Source organism: Podarcis erhardii, assembly GCF_964252035.2.
Source record: "Podarcis erhardii genome assembly, chromosome: 17".
Lineage (NCBI taxonomy): Eukaryota > Metazoa > Chordata > Lepidosauria > Squamata > Lacertidae > Podarcis > Podarcis erhardii.
Window position 1 is genome coordinate 24,967,612 of NC_138515.1, and position 14,516 is coordinate 24,982,127.

Genomic DNA, 14,516 nt, shown 5'->3' on the forward strand with positions numbered 1-14,516 from the left:
AGGTGACCTGCTTTTGTTCGCAAGGCTTGAAATCAAACTGAGTAGGTAGAGACACAGCCCACAAAGCAATGCTGATCAGCAGCCCCTGCAAAAACCCTTTCAGCTTAGCTCCACATCTGATATCATATATTGACACCACGTACTGGGCAAATGGGCATGGCTTGGCTAAAAGGGAGACCTGCAGGCTTGATGTCCCACAGCATTCTTCAAGTAATAGGTTTACAAAAGTTCTTATGACTAAAGGCAGAATACAACAAGTTATTTTCAAAGCCAACTAAGAGATGCCACTGTAAGCAAGCATGATAATTTGATCGGCAGAGCATTAGAAGATACATAGAGGTTATAAAAAAAGTACTAGCATCAAATCTTTCATGGGTGAAGCCAAATGTGTAACAGGCAGAACTTAATATATGGAAATAATATAACAGAAATAGCTACGTTTTACCCAAGAGATATATTCAAGAAGCTTTCTAGCTTTTACTGAGACTCAGAAAATGACAATGAGGTAGGTAGTAACTCTTCCAGAGTTTTTAATACAACAAAGCAGTCAGACTGAGTCACTGCTCCTCGCTGGAATTTGTTGTGGGGTAAATTTAATCTTTGTTACTGCCAACTAAGCAGAATAATTGAGGCTATGTTGCTGTGTTTGCCTTCATTTTTGGAAGCTAAACAATATGTGTCACACTAAACAGACTCTATTCAATTAGAATGCATTAGACACGGTTCTTTAGTATTTCACAGAATACAAGAATTGAAATTCCTCTGTGAAAGGTCAACAGTGTGTTTAAGCAATGCCGAACTTGATGATTCTACCAGGCAAATGCTCACTAAGAGCACTGTAAACACATAGTTTTGAAGGTCAACTAGAAATGCTCACCTATCACCAAAATGGGAATAAGGTACAGCTCTAAGAGTGGCATACGTTGAAAAGGCTTGAATAGTTCCAGTTGTTATATAGCAGACATGGAATGTTTTCCTAATGCCCAAAGATAGTAGATGTGAAGCTGAGCAATGCAACTCCCTAAAATGTATGGCAATAGTTCTAATTTTAGAAGTGCAACATTTGGTGATACAACCCATTACAAATATACATCTGCAAGCTCATTTGCCGACAAGCCAAGTTCTTTTTAAATATGGAGATTGTTATGGAGATTGTTGCCTTGCACTCTGTTTTTGCCTTGCTAGGATTATAATCCAGTGCTTCAAAGATGTCCTCTGACTTAAAAATTCAGAATGCTTTTTTATACCTTACAGTAGCAATTTACCACTAAAAGCTTTCTAGAATTTTTCTTTCACCAATGTGCAAGTACAGAGACACAACTGGTAATTTCATATGGCATAAGTAAACTGATCTGACTGATCTGTGCATTAGCCCTCTACTGATGACATCTTTAGCACACTCACATGCAACCCAGGCATGTACAAGTTGTCATAAATTGAAAATAAATCCCAAAGCTGGTTGGGAGAACTGACCCCTATACTAGTGGTGCACTTTGCAAACCACTCAATGACATCATTAAGAACACTTCTCATCTACTGGACTACACTGGCAGCGCTTCTGCATTTCAATGAATCGCCCTGCTATTTTTAAAAATATAAACATTAAAATAAATGAGCAATATAGGATCTGTGGGCAAACAATCTGCAGCTTCTTGACTTTTCTGAAGAAAGATCCTGAGCGTGATTCAATATGCTGGGAGGCTGCTTGCAACACTTCTGGTAATATTTATGCAGCCATATTATGCCACTCAGGTGGAAGTGGTGATATATGTGTCTGTGTCACTCACAGGGTGAGAGGCATTTTAAGAATCAACAGAACATAAGGTTTCAACACTTATGACAGACAATGATCCCAATCTCTATCATGGGATAGGAAGAAAAGGTACCAGGCTCTTCACTGTTATATCAAATGCACCAATATGAGGCCATAGCAGGATAAAAGTTTAAGAACGAATCAGGCACATCAGCAAAAAGCCATGTTGTTTTACCCATCCTCAAGTAAGTGAGCTAACAGTGTGAATCTGCTTTGGCAACATATTCCAGTCTGCAGCACTGAGACTTCATAAAGATGGCAAGCAAGCCATTAATGCCTCCCTAGCAGCTGACTAACTTGCAGGCCAGGAAAGCTAACAAAATCTCACTACTGTTTTGGCTCAAGTATCGCACAAAGAAAGCTAAAATATTTTATTGCTGCAGGGCCACAAACAAATCCACCATGTGCCTCACAATTGCTATCAAAGAGGTTAAATGGTTGCATGGCTTTAAACAGATGGCTTAAAATTGGTAAATTTTTGTCAACTGCGTATCACACCACAGTTATTTACTGAAGGGCTTTAGGATGAAATAATCTGCACCGTTTATCAAGTGGGAGTGGCACTACTTAGCACTTCCATCTCTAATCAGTGCCACCTCCCTATGCTAGAATTTGTTTAGAAGGCGTATGTGCCCTCAGGTTAGTGTTTCTCCTGGTACCATGTCAACAATTTTAAATAGCAGCCCTTTAGACAGTGCAAATACCGTAGTCCTCGGCTTCAATCCTTTCCTTCAATTCACTTAAATCGGCTTTTGGGCCTAATGACTGGAGGTACGTTAAGGTACACAGCTGCTTGTCTAAAACAACACTGTACATTTTATAGCCAAGATGGCATTTGAGAAGGAATTTCCTATATTCAAGCCACTATATGGTCCTAGTTCTTAGCTATCCAGTTTTACCTTTCGTCTCTAAAGTCACTGGATCAGAATAATCCCCAGCCACGGCCTTGTTGCAAGCTCTGACACGGAAGTTCATGTATTTTGAGTCAAACCTCAGACCTGAAAGAGAGAAGCTCTTCAGACATCCACTACCATTCAAATGAACAAAAAAAATTTAGCACTATAAAGGAGGAACGGTATATGTATACTGTTTTAAAGTGCTGCTTCTCCCAAGCTACAGACAAATTTAAGTACTATATCAATATTAGCTGAAGTGGAGGAAACTGAATGAGATCAGATCTCCATTTATCATGCTGGGAGTGCAAAACATTTGCAAATGCAGGCTTCAAATCAGATGGGGGAGCTGACATTAAAAGATTCCCATGAAAAAGTATGAAGCTCATGTTACAACTCAAGTCAACTTGGAGGGAACAGAAAAATAAAATTACCTGATAATGTATATTCAGTGCCCTTAATGTAGTCCACAGATTCCCAGCACCTCTCGTCCTTTATTCGAGGAAGCCCATCAAAGTTGGTTTTCCTGTATTCTAGTATATAGTGATCAATTTTGTTGTCTTCTTCTGTCATTTGCCATGAAATCGTTACAGAGTTGTCAGCCACAATACAATCTGCTAGAACTATCTCTGGAGCTCTGGGCACTGTTAAGGAAATAAAACAGATCACTGGTAAACCCAACTGCCACCCACATACTGATCTTGTACTCTTGGCAAGATCCAGATGGGTGAGCACTGACTTAAGCACAAAAAGACAGACTTAACTCAGCTAAGATTAAAAACAAAATTCTATGGCTAAGGTTTGACCTGATCACTTTTATGTACTGCCCGATCCTATGCATTAATATTTAGAATTAAGTCCAGTGGGATGGTGTGTACACAGTTCTAAACTATGTGCATTCGTTCTGTGATGAGTCTTAAAGTGTTTTTGCCTGCCTTAGTTACTGACTTCTGTTTCAGGTTGACCTTTTTTAAAAACGCAATCCAGTAAGGCTTGTGCTTAAGGGATCAAACAGCTACTGGAACAAATATGCAATGCCAAGGAACATTCCCCAAAATAGTTTTAAAGGTTTGGTGTTTGAGTGCCACCATGTGTGAGGAATGCAACATCTTCCTCTCATTCTCTCTCTCACAGAGAGAGGAAGAGGAGAGGTAGATGGGGAGGAGGAGGGAGAGAGCAAGGTTCCCTACAACTATTATAGCACAGCAGAGTAAGAGTGTCCCCTTCTTCAGGGGTAAAAGCCCCAAGACTTTTAGACTAGCTAAATATTTAATCCCAGAGATTACTATTTTCTCTTAATTGGGAAAGCTGAAAAAGAAGTTTGCTACATTCAAATTCAAACATGGGGTGGATAAAGGTCTGTTTCTGATATATATATATTTGTTTTCTGCTAGGGAGGGGGAGAAAGAGAAGCAGGAACAAAATGAGAAGCTGTCAAAAGACACAAATCAATAAGTATTTTGACATTCTGGACTGAGGTGTCAGCAAGACAGTCAGTATGAAATGTCAAAAGTTAGGAATGTCAGAAGACTCACTTTGGGTTTCATCATTTAAAGCTGAGCTGTTTTAGCCATCAGTTAGAATTAGTGTCCAATGCAAACACTCAGAACTGCACAAAGTCTTTATACCAAAGGATCCCAAACAATTCATCATCCACAAGATAAAATCAGATTTGAAATCCTGACAGTTTTAATTTGATATTTCAATACAAAGTCTTAGACTTTGCATGAGCAAACTCAGGCACAAAAATACTACTTGCAGAGTGGCTGTGCAAAATAGGGGAACTTGTATCCTTGCCAAACCTCTGCAAAAGTACATTTGCAGCATCCAGAGTCTCAGTGGCCCAGAGTGCCTTCCATCAGCTTAGGCTGGTGATCCCACTATGCCCCTATACACCTTTAGGCGGCAGGCAAAAACGTTCCTTTTTAACCAGGCCTTTGGTTGCTTTGATTTTAAAATGTGGGTTATTGGGTTGTTATTTTGGTTATATATTTTGTGGTTTTATATTTTGTTCTTTGAACCGCCCTGAGACCTCCAGGTGTAGGGCAGTATACAAATTCAAAAAATAAATAATAAAATTAAGATAAATAATAATAATAATAGTCTGATGGGCAGCTTAGGTAAGCTCCAGTATTATATCTGTGAGCTATGAGTTTAGACCCAGAGTGGCTAGCCCTTTTCTGGCAGAGGGTTGCCATAATCTATGGACAAGACCCCAGCACCTGCATGTCGAAGCTGTCATGTTCAGAAATGAAGTTTTCAAGGATGCCTTCAAAAAGGCTCCCCCATCACCTATTTCAAATTGCTTCTCTTGTTCATTATTCGTGATAACTCAATGAAAAATAAATTTGAAGAACCTTAAAAATAAATTTGGGGAAGTCAGCTGGGGGGGGGGGATTCCAAATCCCTTTGGTTCGCTGCAGAGGACCCACAGAACAATCTGCTTTAAAAAAATATTTTTAAAAAAAGTTTTAAATGGAACAAACTTAGGGAGGATTTTCAGGTGCACAATAAACACAAGAACTATGGAAGCAATTAATAAATAGTTAACCTTTTGGCATCAAGGCAGGGGAATCACAGAAGTAGTCAATATTAAATAATATTCTTACTTTTTTCAAAAGTAAGAAATCTGGGGGGGATCATGGGAGCCACAAAATACCTTTGGAGGGCCAGATACAGTCCACCAACTAGCCACCTCTTGTTGAACTCTGCAAACTTACAAATGTATTTCTTGTTTGTCATCTACACAGCTACCAACCTCTCTGCCACTCTCCCTTCGCCGATATGTCCTATCTGGATGTGAAGTGAGGAGTGTGTTCACCTTTGTCCCATGCTCACTTTAAATATATACAAAATGATACACTGTGGGAAGTGGGAGGAGAGCATTTCACACTCACCCATAGGCATCTTTACAGCAAAAGGGAAGATTATTCCTCACCCCTTTGGAAACATGGCAGCAGTATTGCAAAGAGCTCAATGCTGCGCAGACTTATTTTTACCTGGCAAAAACTTTAGAGCCTGGAGCATATGCCTTTCTTGAGAGAAGTCCACCATCAGGTGCGTCATGTTGTCACTCACTTTGGGTTTCAAGGACAGGCGGAACGCTGGAGCCATTGTGACTCTAAAGGGTAGAAATCAGGTAAAAATCATTCAGGCAGGAGCCAAAAACAACAGACAGGGAAGACAGGGGTTTCAATATTTTAAAATGTCTAGATAAAAAGTGAAGCGGATACTGGAGCTTGGCACTTCACCAAACTATACCAAAACCTTTATTTAGATTGACTACTGATGACAAGTTGAGTCAGAACAAATCTTTTGCGGGGCTTCAGGCTGGGGGATTTTCCGTAGACCTCTCAGCCACCCAAGCCACCATGCTGAGGGTTTGTCTTTGTAACTATCCACTTCTGCTCCTGCAACATCTTAAGGATAAAGTGTTGGAAATCAAGCCTATATCGGGAGTAACTGGCAACACTCCCAGGCACCTGGCTTCATTCAAAACCACTCTGCGGAAGCTTCACAAGGCTTATAACTTCTGGACGCCTGCTGATGCTATGAGCAGCAACTTGGCAAGTTTCCAGGACCCCACTCTAAAGAGGCATGAAGGGCTCTATGTGATGGTCAAGTTGCACACAATGCCTCTAACCCGTTAACATAAGGTTGACTATCAGCTGGTGTTTTCTTGGCAGCATGCTCCTAGTAACCAATGCCTGGCTTGGCCCTTAATAGTCAAGACTCATTTCAGAAAGAGGAGTCCATACATGATAAAGCTTAAACATAAAAGTGAGCATATGAAAGAGCAGGGAGTCTTGGTATAACACAATAGTAAGTGAAGTGTCTATTAAGCAAAAGCTGAGAAATGTTCTTGAGTGCCACTGGAAGTTTTCTCAGTCCCTGCCCAAATTTGAGCATAATTCAGGTGTATGACATGGAAGTATTAGGTCTTACATGTAACCTATCTTTCTCTAGTCTTAGCCTGAGGTATTAGAATGACGAAGGTGAGCATTACAAGTTAAAACTGAAAAGTTTTACATTTCTGCACTTTGGATGTTTGGGGGCTGCACCAAATTCCAACTATACATATGTGAATGTGCTTCAATGGTTTTGGGAACAGATAAGGGACAAGTGTACCATTTTCTGATTTTTCTAGTAACCATGCTGTTTAACTAAAATCCAGCTCAAATTATGTTGCCTTAACAAGTTATGATATCCCATAAGTGAGGCCTACATACCATATAAAACAAACATTGACCTCCTGTGCCACTTCCAAATTAAATTTGAAATGGCACCTATTTTAAGGGATCAGCATTAAGAATCATTTTTCCCCTTCCAAACACATTTATTTAAAAATGTGCCTGTGTTCTTTTGTCGCTGAATGAAATTTCACACACCACACAGGGAGAAGGAAGTGTAAAGCCAAAACACAGCAGTGTTGTCCTATCAGCATGCAAAACTTAATTTAATATTTTAGTTGCATGAATCTTAAGTGAAAACTGTTAAGAATTACTTAGCCAGAATCTTCAACGACAATTATGGAAGACTAGGAACAGAAACAAATAAGTTGGTACTGTACCTATCCTTGATCTGTCTGGCAGCCTTGAGGTGCATCAGGAAGAAGAGAGAGAAGGTAATTAATAGTTTCATGCAAGTTTCATCTGCAGTAACATGCAAGAAAGAGTTAGAGTTATCAATCTCACAGATGTCCAGCTCGGTTTCAAAACCAACTCAGAATTTTACCACTGAAGACCTGCCTCATAAGCCATTGTTAATACAAAGTTATTAGAAATTCAGCAACAAGCAAAAATAAATAAATAAATAAATAAATAAAAAGAATTTCAACAAGCCACGCTAAACTAATTCCGTATGACACTGTCATCAAATCTCTGTGCTCTATTTTTAATGTGATCGGGCCAAGTGACATTTGAGTGTTTCGTTGGGCATGTCAGCAATTAGGTAGTGAGTAAGTGTTAGATTTGTGCCAGAGTTGAACCATTTCCACCATACTCCTCCATGAATATTAAGCACAATATCTTTCCACAAACCACCCTAATCAAAGCAATTTTTGAATTCAGGGAGTTTTATCATTCAACTGGCCCTAGGCAACAAAATGTTGTTATCGGTGGCAAGAAATACTGGAATGCACCCCAAATTCTTATACTCTAGTGAACATGCTCTGGCCTGGCTAGATAGGGTTTCTTGTCTGGCCCACAGATAATTAATGTTTTAAAATAGTATAACAAGTAAGTGACACAACATAGAATCCGAATTAAGAAACTAAAACATCAGCTTCATATACGTTTAAAAGTTGTTTGCTATTACAACTATCACAAATAGAGTAGAAATTAGGACATTGCCATCTCTGTTCGCCAACAAAAATTAAAGAGTTTTAAATTTTGATCTGTGGTCCCTTTCATGGCATGGGGGTACTTTGCAAACATTTTTATCTTCATTCCTTATGTACTGAACACAGGAAAAGACTATGTATTAAGATTTTATATGTTATCACCACAAACAGTGTCTTAGGTGATAAGACAATCAGAACAAAACAGAAAATAAAACATCCTCACCTGTCATCTGAGATACTGTGAACCACAACAACTTGCCCAAGATCACCAACTTCAAATTAGGGAAGCTGTTGCTTCCTGCAATGCTATCTGCACCATGAATGAAAATGCTTCCACAATGTTTTCCTCTCCTATCTCCCAACTAGACCATCTTAAAATGCAAGTTACAAAACCAGAAGCAGATATTCTAACCAAAGCCCCCCTGAAACCACCCAGAATGGTTGCTTAAGTTGCTTATTGCATAAATAATTAAAAGTTGTTAGATCAAAGCAGAGATTACTATAATGAATTTAGCTGGAAGGGAATGCAGTCTTCTGCAACAAGCGTTGTGTGTCTGCTACCTCAGCAGTTATACGTAGTGCAGTATCTTTCATGGCAAATTTATTCACCATTTACTTTGATAGTCACAAGGTAAGGCTGAAGAGTAGCAATTATACATGACCATTGAAAGGTATATAAAGTCCGCTTTCATGATAAGTCTTTACTCTGACCACAAAAGCAACAGCAATCCTTTTCTCCCTGAGCTACCCTATCCCTCAATTCAACCCAGGTCATTTTCAGAATTGCTTCAGAAAATCTCAGTATGAAATGGCTACCCTGAGAATTATTTGAGAGCCAAATTAACCTTGTTACAGCAGGCAAGTATAATTTGGTCATAGTCCACAAATAACTTGCTAGTACAGAAAAGGCTGAAAAGCAACTTTTCAAGCATGCAGACATGTATTTAAAAAGTTTACAAATCCAAGCTATTTTGTATCTATGGCTGTTTGGCAGGCAGAAAAACATAGGGCAAAAAAATCCAATAATTAGGATTTGTTGTCGGGCATAGCAAGGTAGAAACAATCCAAGAACTGAGAACAAGGAACCTGGATGAAGTCCAGGGGAAACAGTGTAACAAATGGAAAGGAACTGTGATGAAACAGTGTAGCATCAGTTAACCCTAGTCAAAAACTAGGATAGGCATTAATGGTGAACAAAGAGAACCTGAGGAGCAAGTTTTATAATTCTGTTTTTGCCTTGGTTTTAATTTCCAGGGAAATAACGCAAACAACTTCAGATGAGCTTGTTAAAAGTATAAAAACAAAGTTCAAATGCAGCCCTTCAACACAAAGAGCAGAACAAATTCAGATTTTGATGGATCATTTGGAATTCTTTCATATATCAGTTTAAGCATTGCCTGCCCTTGATTGGATCATTCAGCTTCCTTTCCAACCAATGTACAAGGAACATGGTTCGGAGTCAATGTAGCATTGCTAATGCACATCAGCTGGAGGCATGATGCACTGACTGGCAAAGCCAACGTAATAAATCTATTTAACACACAGAGGCAACTTAATGCATTGCCAAGTTTGTGTTTCTAAAAGTAGATTATTTTGCCTACTATATTCCCATTTAGCAGTTAGTCAATCATTTTATTAGCTGGATCTACAGAAATGCCAGAAGGGGCCCTCTCCCTAAGGTCAGAAGATTCTGCTGTTTTGAGAACCATCAGAAATATCAGGCAGAGGCACCTTCCAAGAATGGAGAACGCAGTCACAGAAGGTGGCTCTGCCTAATTTGGGGGATTCCTCCTCCCCCAAGCCCACTCCATTCATGAAGGTTCCCTGATCCTGGTAGGGTAGGCAGAGGGCTGCTGGGAAGGTTTGTGGCAAAAAAGTCACTCCCTTCTACCAGTGTTTCTCCAGATCCAACCATATAGCAGAGACAATACTGATGACCCACTAATATTGAGCACAACATGCTTGCTGTGTGTAAATTTTCTATCAAGTATGTGAATGAACAGACGTAATTCTCTGCAGGTACCTAATAAAATTATGCAAGCATTATGTCATCTTAATTTTCCTGTTAATTTTTTTTAGCAACTGAGCACTCTTAAAACACTCTGAACTATAATTGCACAGACCAATTCAGCTTCTATGGGTGTTAGCCTATAGGCAGTATCCAACTAAACAGTTCCACAAGCAAAGCACTTTTGGCTGTACAGTCGTACCTCGGTCTAAGAACAGTCCTGTTAACGAACGATTTGGGCAACACACTCTGCAAAACCAGAAGTAGGTTTTCGAACGGAAGCCGACTGGTGGAAGGAAGCCTCATTGGGGAAAGCGTGTCTTGGTTTAAGAACGTTTTTGGTGTAAGAATGGACTTCCGGAACGGATGAAGTTCATAAACAAAGGTACCACTGTACAATATAACTTCTCCTCCCACTCCTCAAACACACCCTATAGTTCTCATTTCATTCATGAAAACTACTACCTACTGATTACAAAACCAGTAATCAGAATAGTACTATTATCCTGGGGTAGTCTGAATACATGTACTTGAAATGCTCAGAAGGTAATGTTGATCACTCCAGAGATTCTAATAAGTCCTCCACAATGTTTACTACACAATCTATAAGTAGTTGCAGGCAAATGGCATGCAATTAAATAGCATCTCTCCTTTTCTTTTTCATGTCAGAACACTTTTATACCTTTGAAAATTCCTCAGGGTCTTTTATGTCCAGTGAACGAGCAGCAAATTCCAACAGTTCTTCAGAGTTCTCCAGGGCATTACTACATTGGCTAAGTTGATTCTAGGAACATAACAGAAAGCTGTTCAGTAAGCCAGTCCATACAGGAGTTATTAAGAGAGCACAGGGCTATCTTCTCTCCACCCCCAAAAAAATTCCAGATGCCCATTACTGGCAAATGGATGAGGCCCTTATGGAACACATGCTAAAGAAGGTCTCAAGTTCAATCCTTGGCGTATTTAGTGTAAACAAAAAGATATTAGCATGAAACACAATAAAAAAACACGAACATGCAGTATTGGGGGAAAAAACCTTTCTGGGAGAGGAAAATAAGACAGAGTTCTCTCTGCGGAACTCAGGCCCCTCTGCAATCAATTGTACACCCACACAGGTTTATTCCCCACCCACCCCATAAATGTATGAACATAAAAAGACACTCCCGGCTGAGTTCTATGTACTTTGGCATGCCAAGTTCAAGGTAACACAACTTTTTTATGTTAGTCTATGAAGAGTGAAGCTCAATAAAAGGTGTGATCTACTCCAGGAAGTGCACCAAGTGTAGGCCAGAGAATTCTGAAGAAGTGTGTTCTAGAATGCCTATTCTTGAGTTTTCACAGTTTTAGATCCCAGCGTCTTTACTCCCTTATGTGGTGCTGGATACGCGACTATAAGGTTCAGGGGGTGTCATAGGCTATTAGGTGACAGTATAGGCATACAATATTAAGGTTCCATGTCATGTTGCTCAATACAACAGTACAGTATTGACAAACAAGGTTTCCAACTACCTGAGTCTTGGCAATTCATGAAGCAGAGTTCTCTTTCCTTGCTTACTGTATTGCATGGTGAGATTACCAGACATTTTACTATCTAACCCAGGGTGGTCCAACTCACGGCCCACGAGGACTTTTTTGGTGCCCTTGGCAACATTCAAGAAAAATCATATTGAAAGCTTGGGGAGGGGGAGTGTCATGCATTGTTACCGAAAGTGCATAAATCTGTTTGTGCATTAAACTTGTTTAAGAAGTTAAGGGATTATATTTAATATACCACTGATAAATTTAATTAAATATAGTAACCGTGTATATTAAATATTAAATGTATCACAAACATTTTAATTTACAACGTGGAAATTTAATTCAGTGTGGCCTATGAATTCTGTGTCAAAGTCTTCTTGCGGCTCATGTTTGTTGAGACTGCCCTGATCTAACCAGATGCTGTTGGTGTGTTTTAATAATTCAAATACTGTATATTCATCACTGGAGAGACAGGTCAGCTGCTGTATCTGTATTGTCAAAAGCCACATGTGCACCAGTGATTTAAGAGGTGAAGTTATTTGACAGCATCTGGTACACCAAGATTCTGAATTATACAAAAATTCCATGATCAAGTTGAACTAACTGACTTTGTATACATTTAGCACGTTTTACTGTGTGATAAGCTTTAAGCTGTCAGAAGGAGGTAGAATCCTTTCAAGGAACAGGGTGAAAGAATCAGCTATGGTGACTAACACAGCCATGGAAACACAACTGTGGCTACTTGCAAACCATGAAAAATTGTGCTCTACCAGGAACAGCTCGGATAATTCAGTTGGAAGAGCATTAGACTCAGGGTTGTGGGTTTGAGCCCTATGTTGGGCAAAAGATTCCTGCATTGCAATGGGCGGGACTAAATGACCCTTGTGGTCCCTTCCAATTCTAATATTTGATGATTCTTAGCTAGTACAAGCACATCCCAGTTCTCCTTTGGTATGAGGCCTCACAGATTGCCAGGATTACAAAGAGAAGTCAGATGCCATGTTTCCAATATTGTTTTACACACACAGTGAAGCTGTAGACATGAGGAGCAAGAGCAGCCCAAATTAATCTCACATTTACTAATTCCATTCTGTACTTCCATCTGCTGGCCATACTTTGACTTCCAGCCCTGTGTCCATAAATCTCTGAATCCATTGAAAAATAAGTTGGAGACATTAGGGAAACCTCCTTTCCTCACTTTCTGCCCAGCCTATATATTAGAGCAATGCTGCTCCCTGTAAAAAACTGAAGAGTGTCCTTTCTGGACAGCCTTGGGACAGTTTTGTTTAACCACTATTGCAGAAAAATACTGGACTCCAATATGCTTTTTCCAAAAAGTTCTAAACAGTTTGTTTTGTTTTCTGCCTTTTGTGGTTTGTCACATATTTTATTGAAACATGGGAAATGAATATTTTAGTAAGACAAATAAAAATAGTTAAGGAAATCTAGGCAACTAAGCATCTGAATCAATTTGCTCCAAAAATTAAACATTACACGGAGCAGATTGAAGATAACTGCCTCCCTGGATAGGTTACATGTGTAAAACTCAACTCAAAGAACAGAACTGGATGCAATCAATTTAAGTCTCATATCAAACTCTTAAAGCATAAGTGCTAATCAGAAGTCTGAAAGTGTAACTGCTTTTCATATATGAAAACTGAACTGTGCAAGCTATCTAAGCCTACTGGCTTCTATTTCATTTAATTAATGTGCTGACAAAGGGGTTTTAAGCAGGTTTGGTACAGAGAAAGGCTTTATGCAATCTAATATTGGCAACTTAAGTGTTGTTGGCTGCTTTGGTCATTGCTGTATTTTCCTTCAAGGATAATGCGGCATCAGCCAAAATAATTTGATTGAGATGTTAAAAATATGTGTATAAACCATGTACATTCAAACAGAAAGCATTCTGTACACTATGCCTATTAGCTAGCATTTTTCTTCATTTTTTAAGTCTGCCACAAAGCTTGAATTCAGAGTCCTGTATTGTAGCCCAGCAACTAAAGAAACAAGAGTTACACATTCCTGCTGCCTACATGTAGCTGACAAGTCTTTCATGCAGGGAACACAGGGCCAAAACTGAAAGTCAATTTTTAAGTTTGCTCTCTGCACTTGTTGGTAGAAATAAAAACTCCAGGAGTCTAATAGGAAGAGGCATGCACCAAGGCACATGAAGTAATCCTCACTCACTCAAGAGTGCTCCAGGAATTCCAAAGAACTGAGAGGGGTTGTGTGGTCATTTGCATGTCAACATTCAAAACGCAACCTACTTTTACAGAAGTACCACAGAGAAGGTTACGACAAGTGCAAAGCGAGTGAAATGTTTGCAGAAGCTTACAGAATTTAAAGTGTTTTAAAAAGCAAACTTGTGCTGCGTGCAAAGCTAATTAAGTGACAGTCTACTAATTTAATTAGCCCACATTTCCCTATCCTGACAGAGCTTGAGAGTTCTACTACAAAATCATCAGAAACCTAATTACCTGAAGTTCTTGGGTTTTATGAGCTTGTTCTTGCTTGATACTAGTTGACATGCTCTCCTTCATCTCGTCGAGTATTGCATATAAGCCATCAAACTCCTCATCCAACTCAGCAATTACATTGGAAGAATTAGCCTGTAAACAAAATTTCAGTTATGAGTTGTGCTGTCAGATTTTGTCTATTTCTTCAGCACAAACTATAAAATGTAATAAGCATCACAGAACCTTGTTCTCATCACAGTAGCGTACTTCCATTTCCTTAATATAATAAAGGATACTGCAGATCATTATCAATACATATAGTAATATTCACAGGCTTGCCCTTTTTCTTTAGTCATCCTGGCCCAAAGAAATCACTATCACACGGGTCCCCGGCTGTTGTTGAACTACAACACCCATCATCCCTAGCTAGCAGGACCAGTGGTTAGGGATGATGGGAGTTGTAGTCCAAGAACAGCTGGGAACCCACTTG

General features: G+C 39.3%; 1 protein-coding gene across 3 annotated transcripts in view; it reads right to left on the reverse strand.

Moving 5' to 3' along the window:
* The window catches only part of FSD1L (fibronectin type III and SPRY domain containing 1 like), a 32,285-nt gene that overhangs the window by 11,209 nt on the left and 6,560 nt on the right, over positions 1–14,516 (reverse strand). For all 3 annotated transcript variants that reach the window (XM_081845784.1, XM_081845783.1, XM_081845782.1), the window contains exons 3-8: positions 14,048–14,179; positions 10,738–10,839; positions 7,277–7,299; positions 5,706–5,827; positions 3,141–3,350; positions 2,713–2,811 (exon numbers count right to left, since the gene is read on the reverse strand). In XM_081845784.1, the coding sequence (XP_081701910.1) occupies positions 2,713–2,811; positions 3,141–3,350; positions 5,706–5,827; positions 7,277–7,299; positions 10,738–10,839; positions 14,048–14,179 (688 nt within the window). The remainder of the gene's footprint in view (positions 1–2,712; positions 2,812–3,140; positions 3,351–5,705; positions 5,828–7,276; positions 7,300–10,737; positions 10,840–14,047; positions 14,180–14,516) is intronic.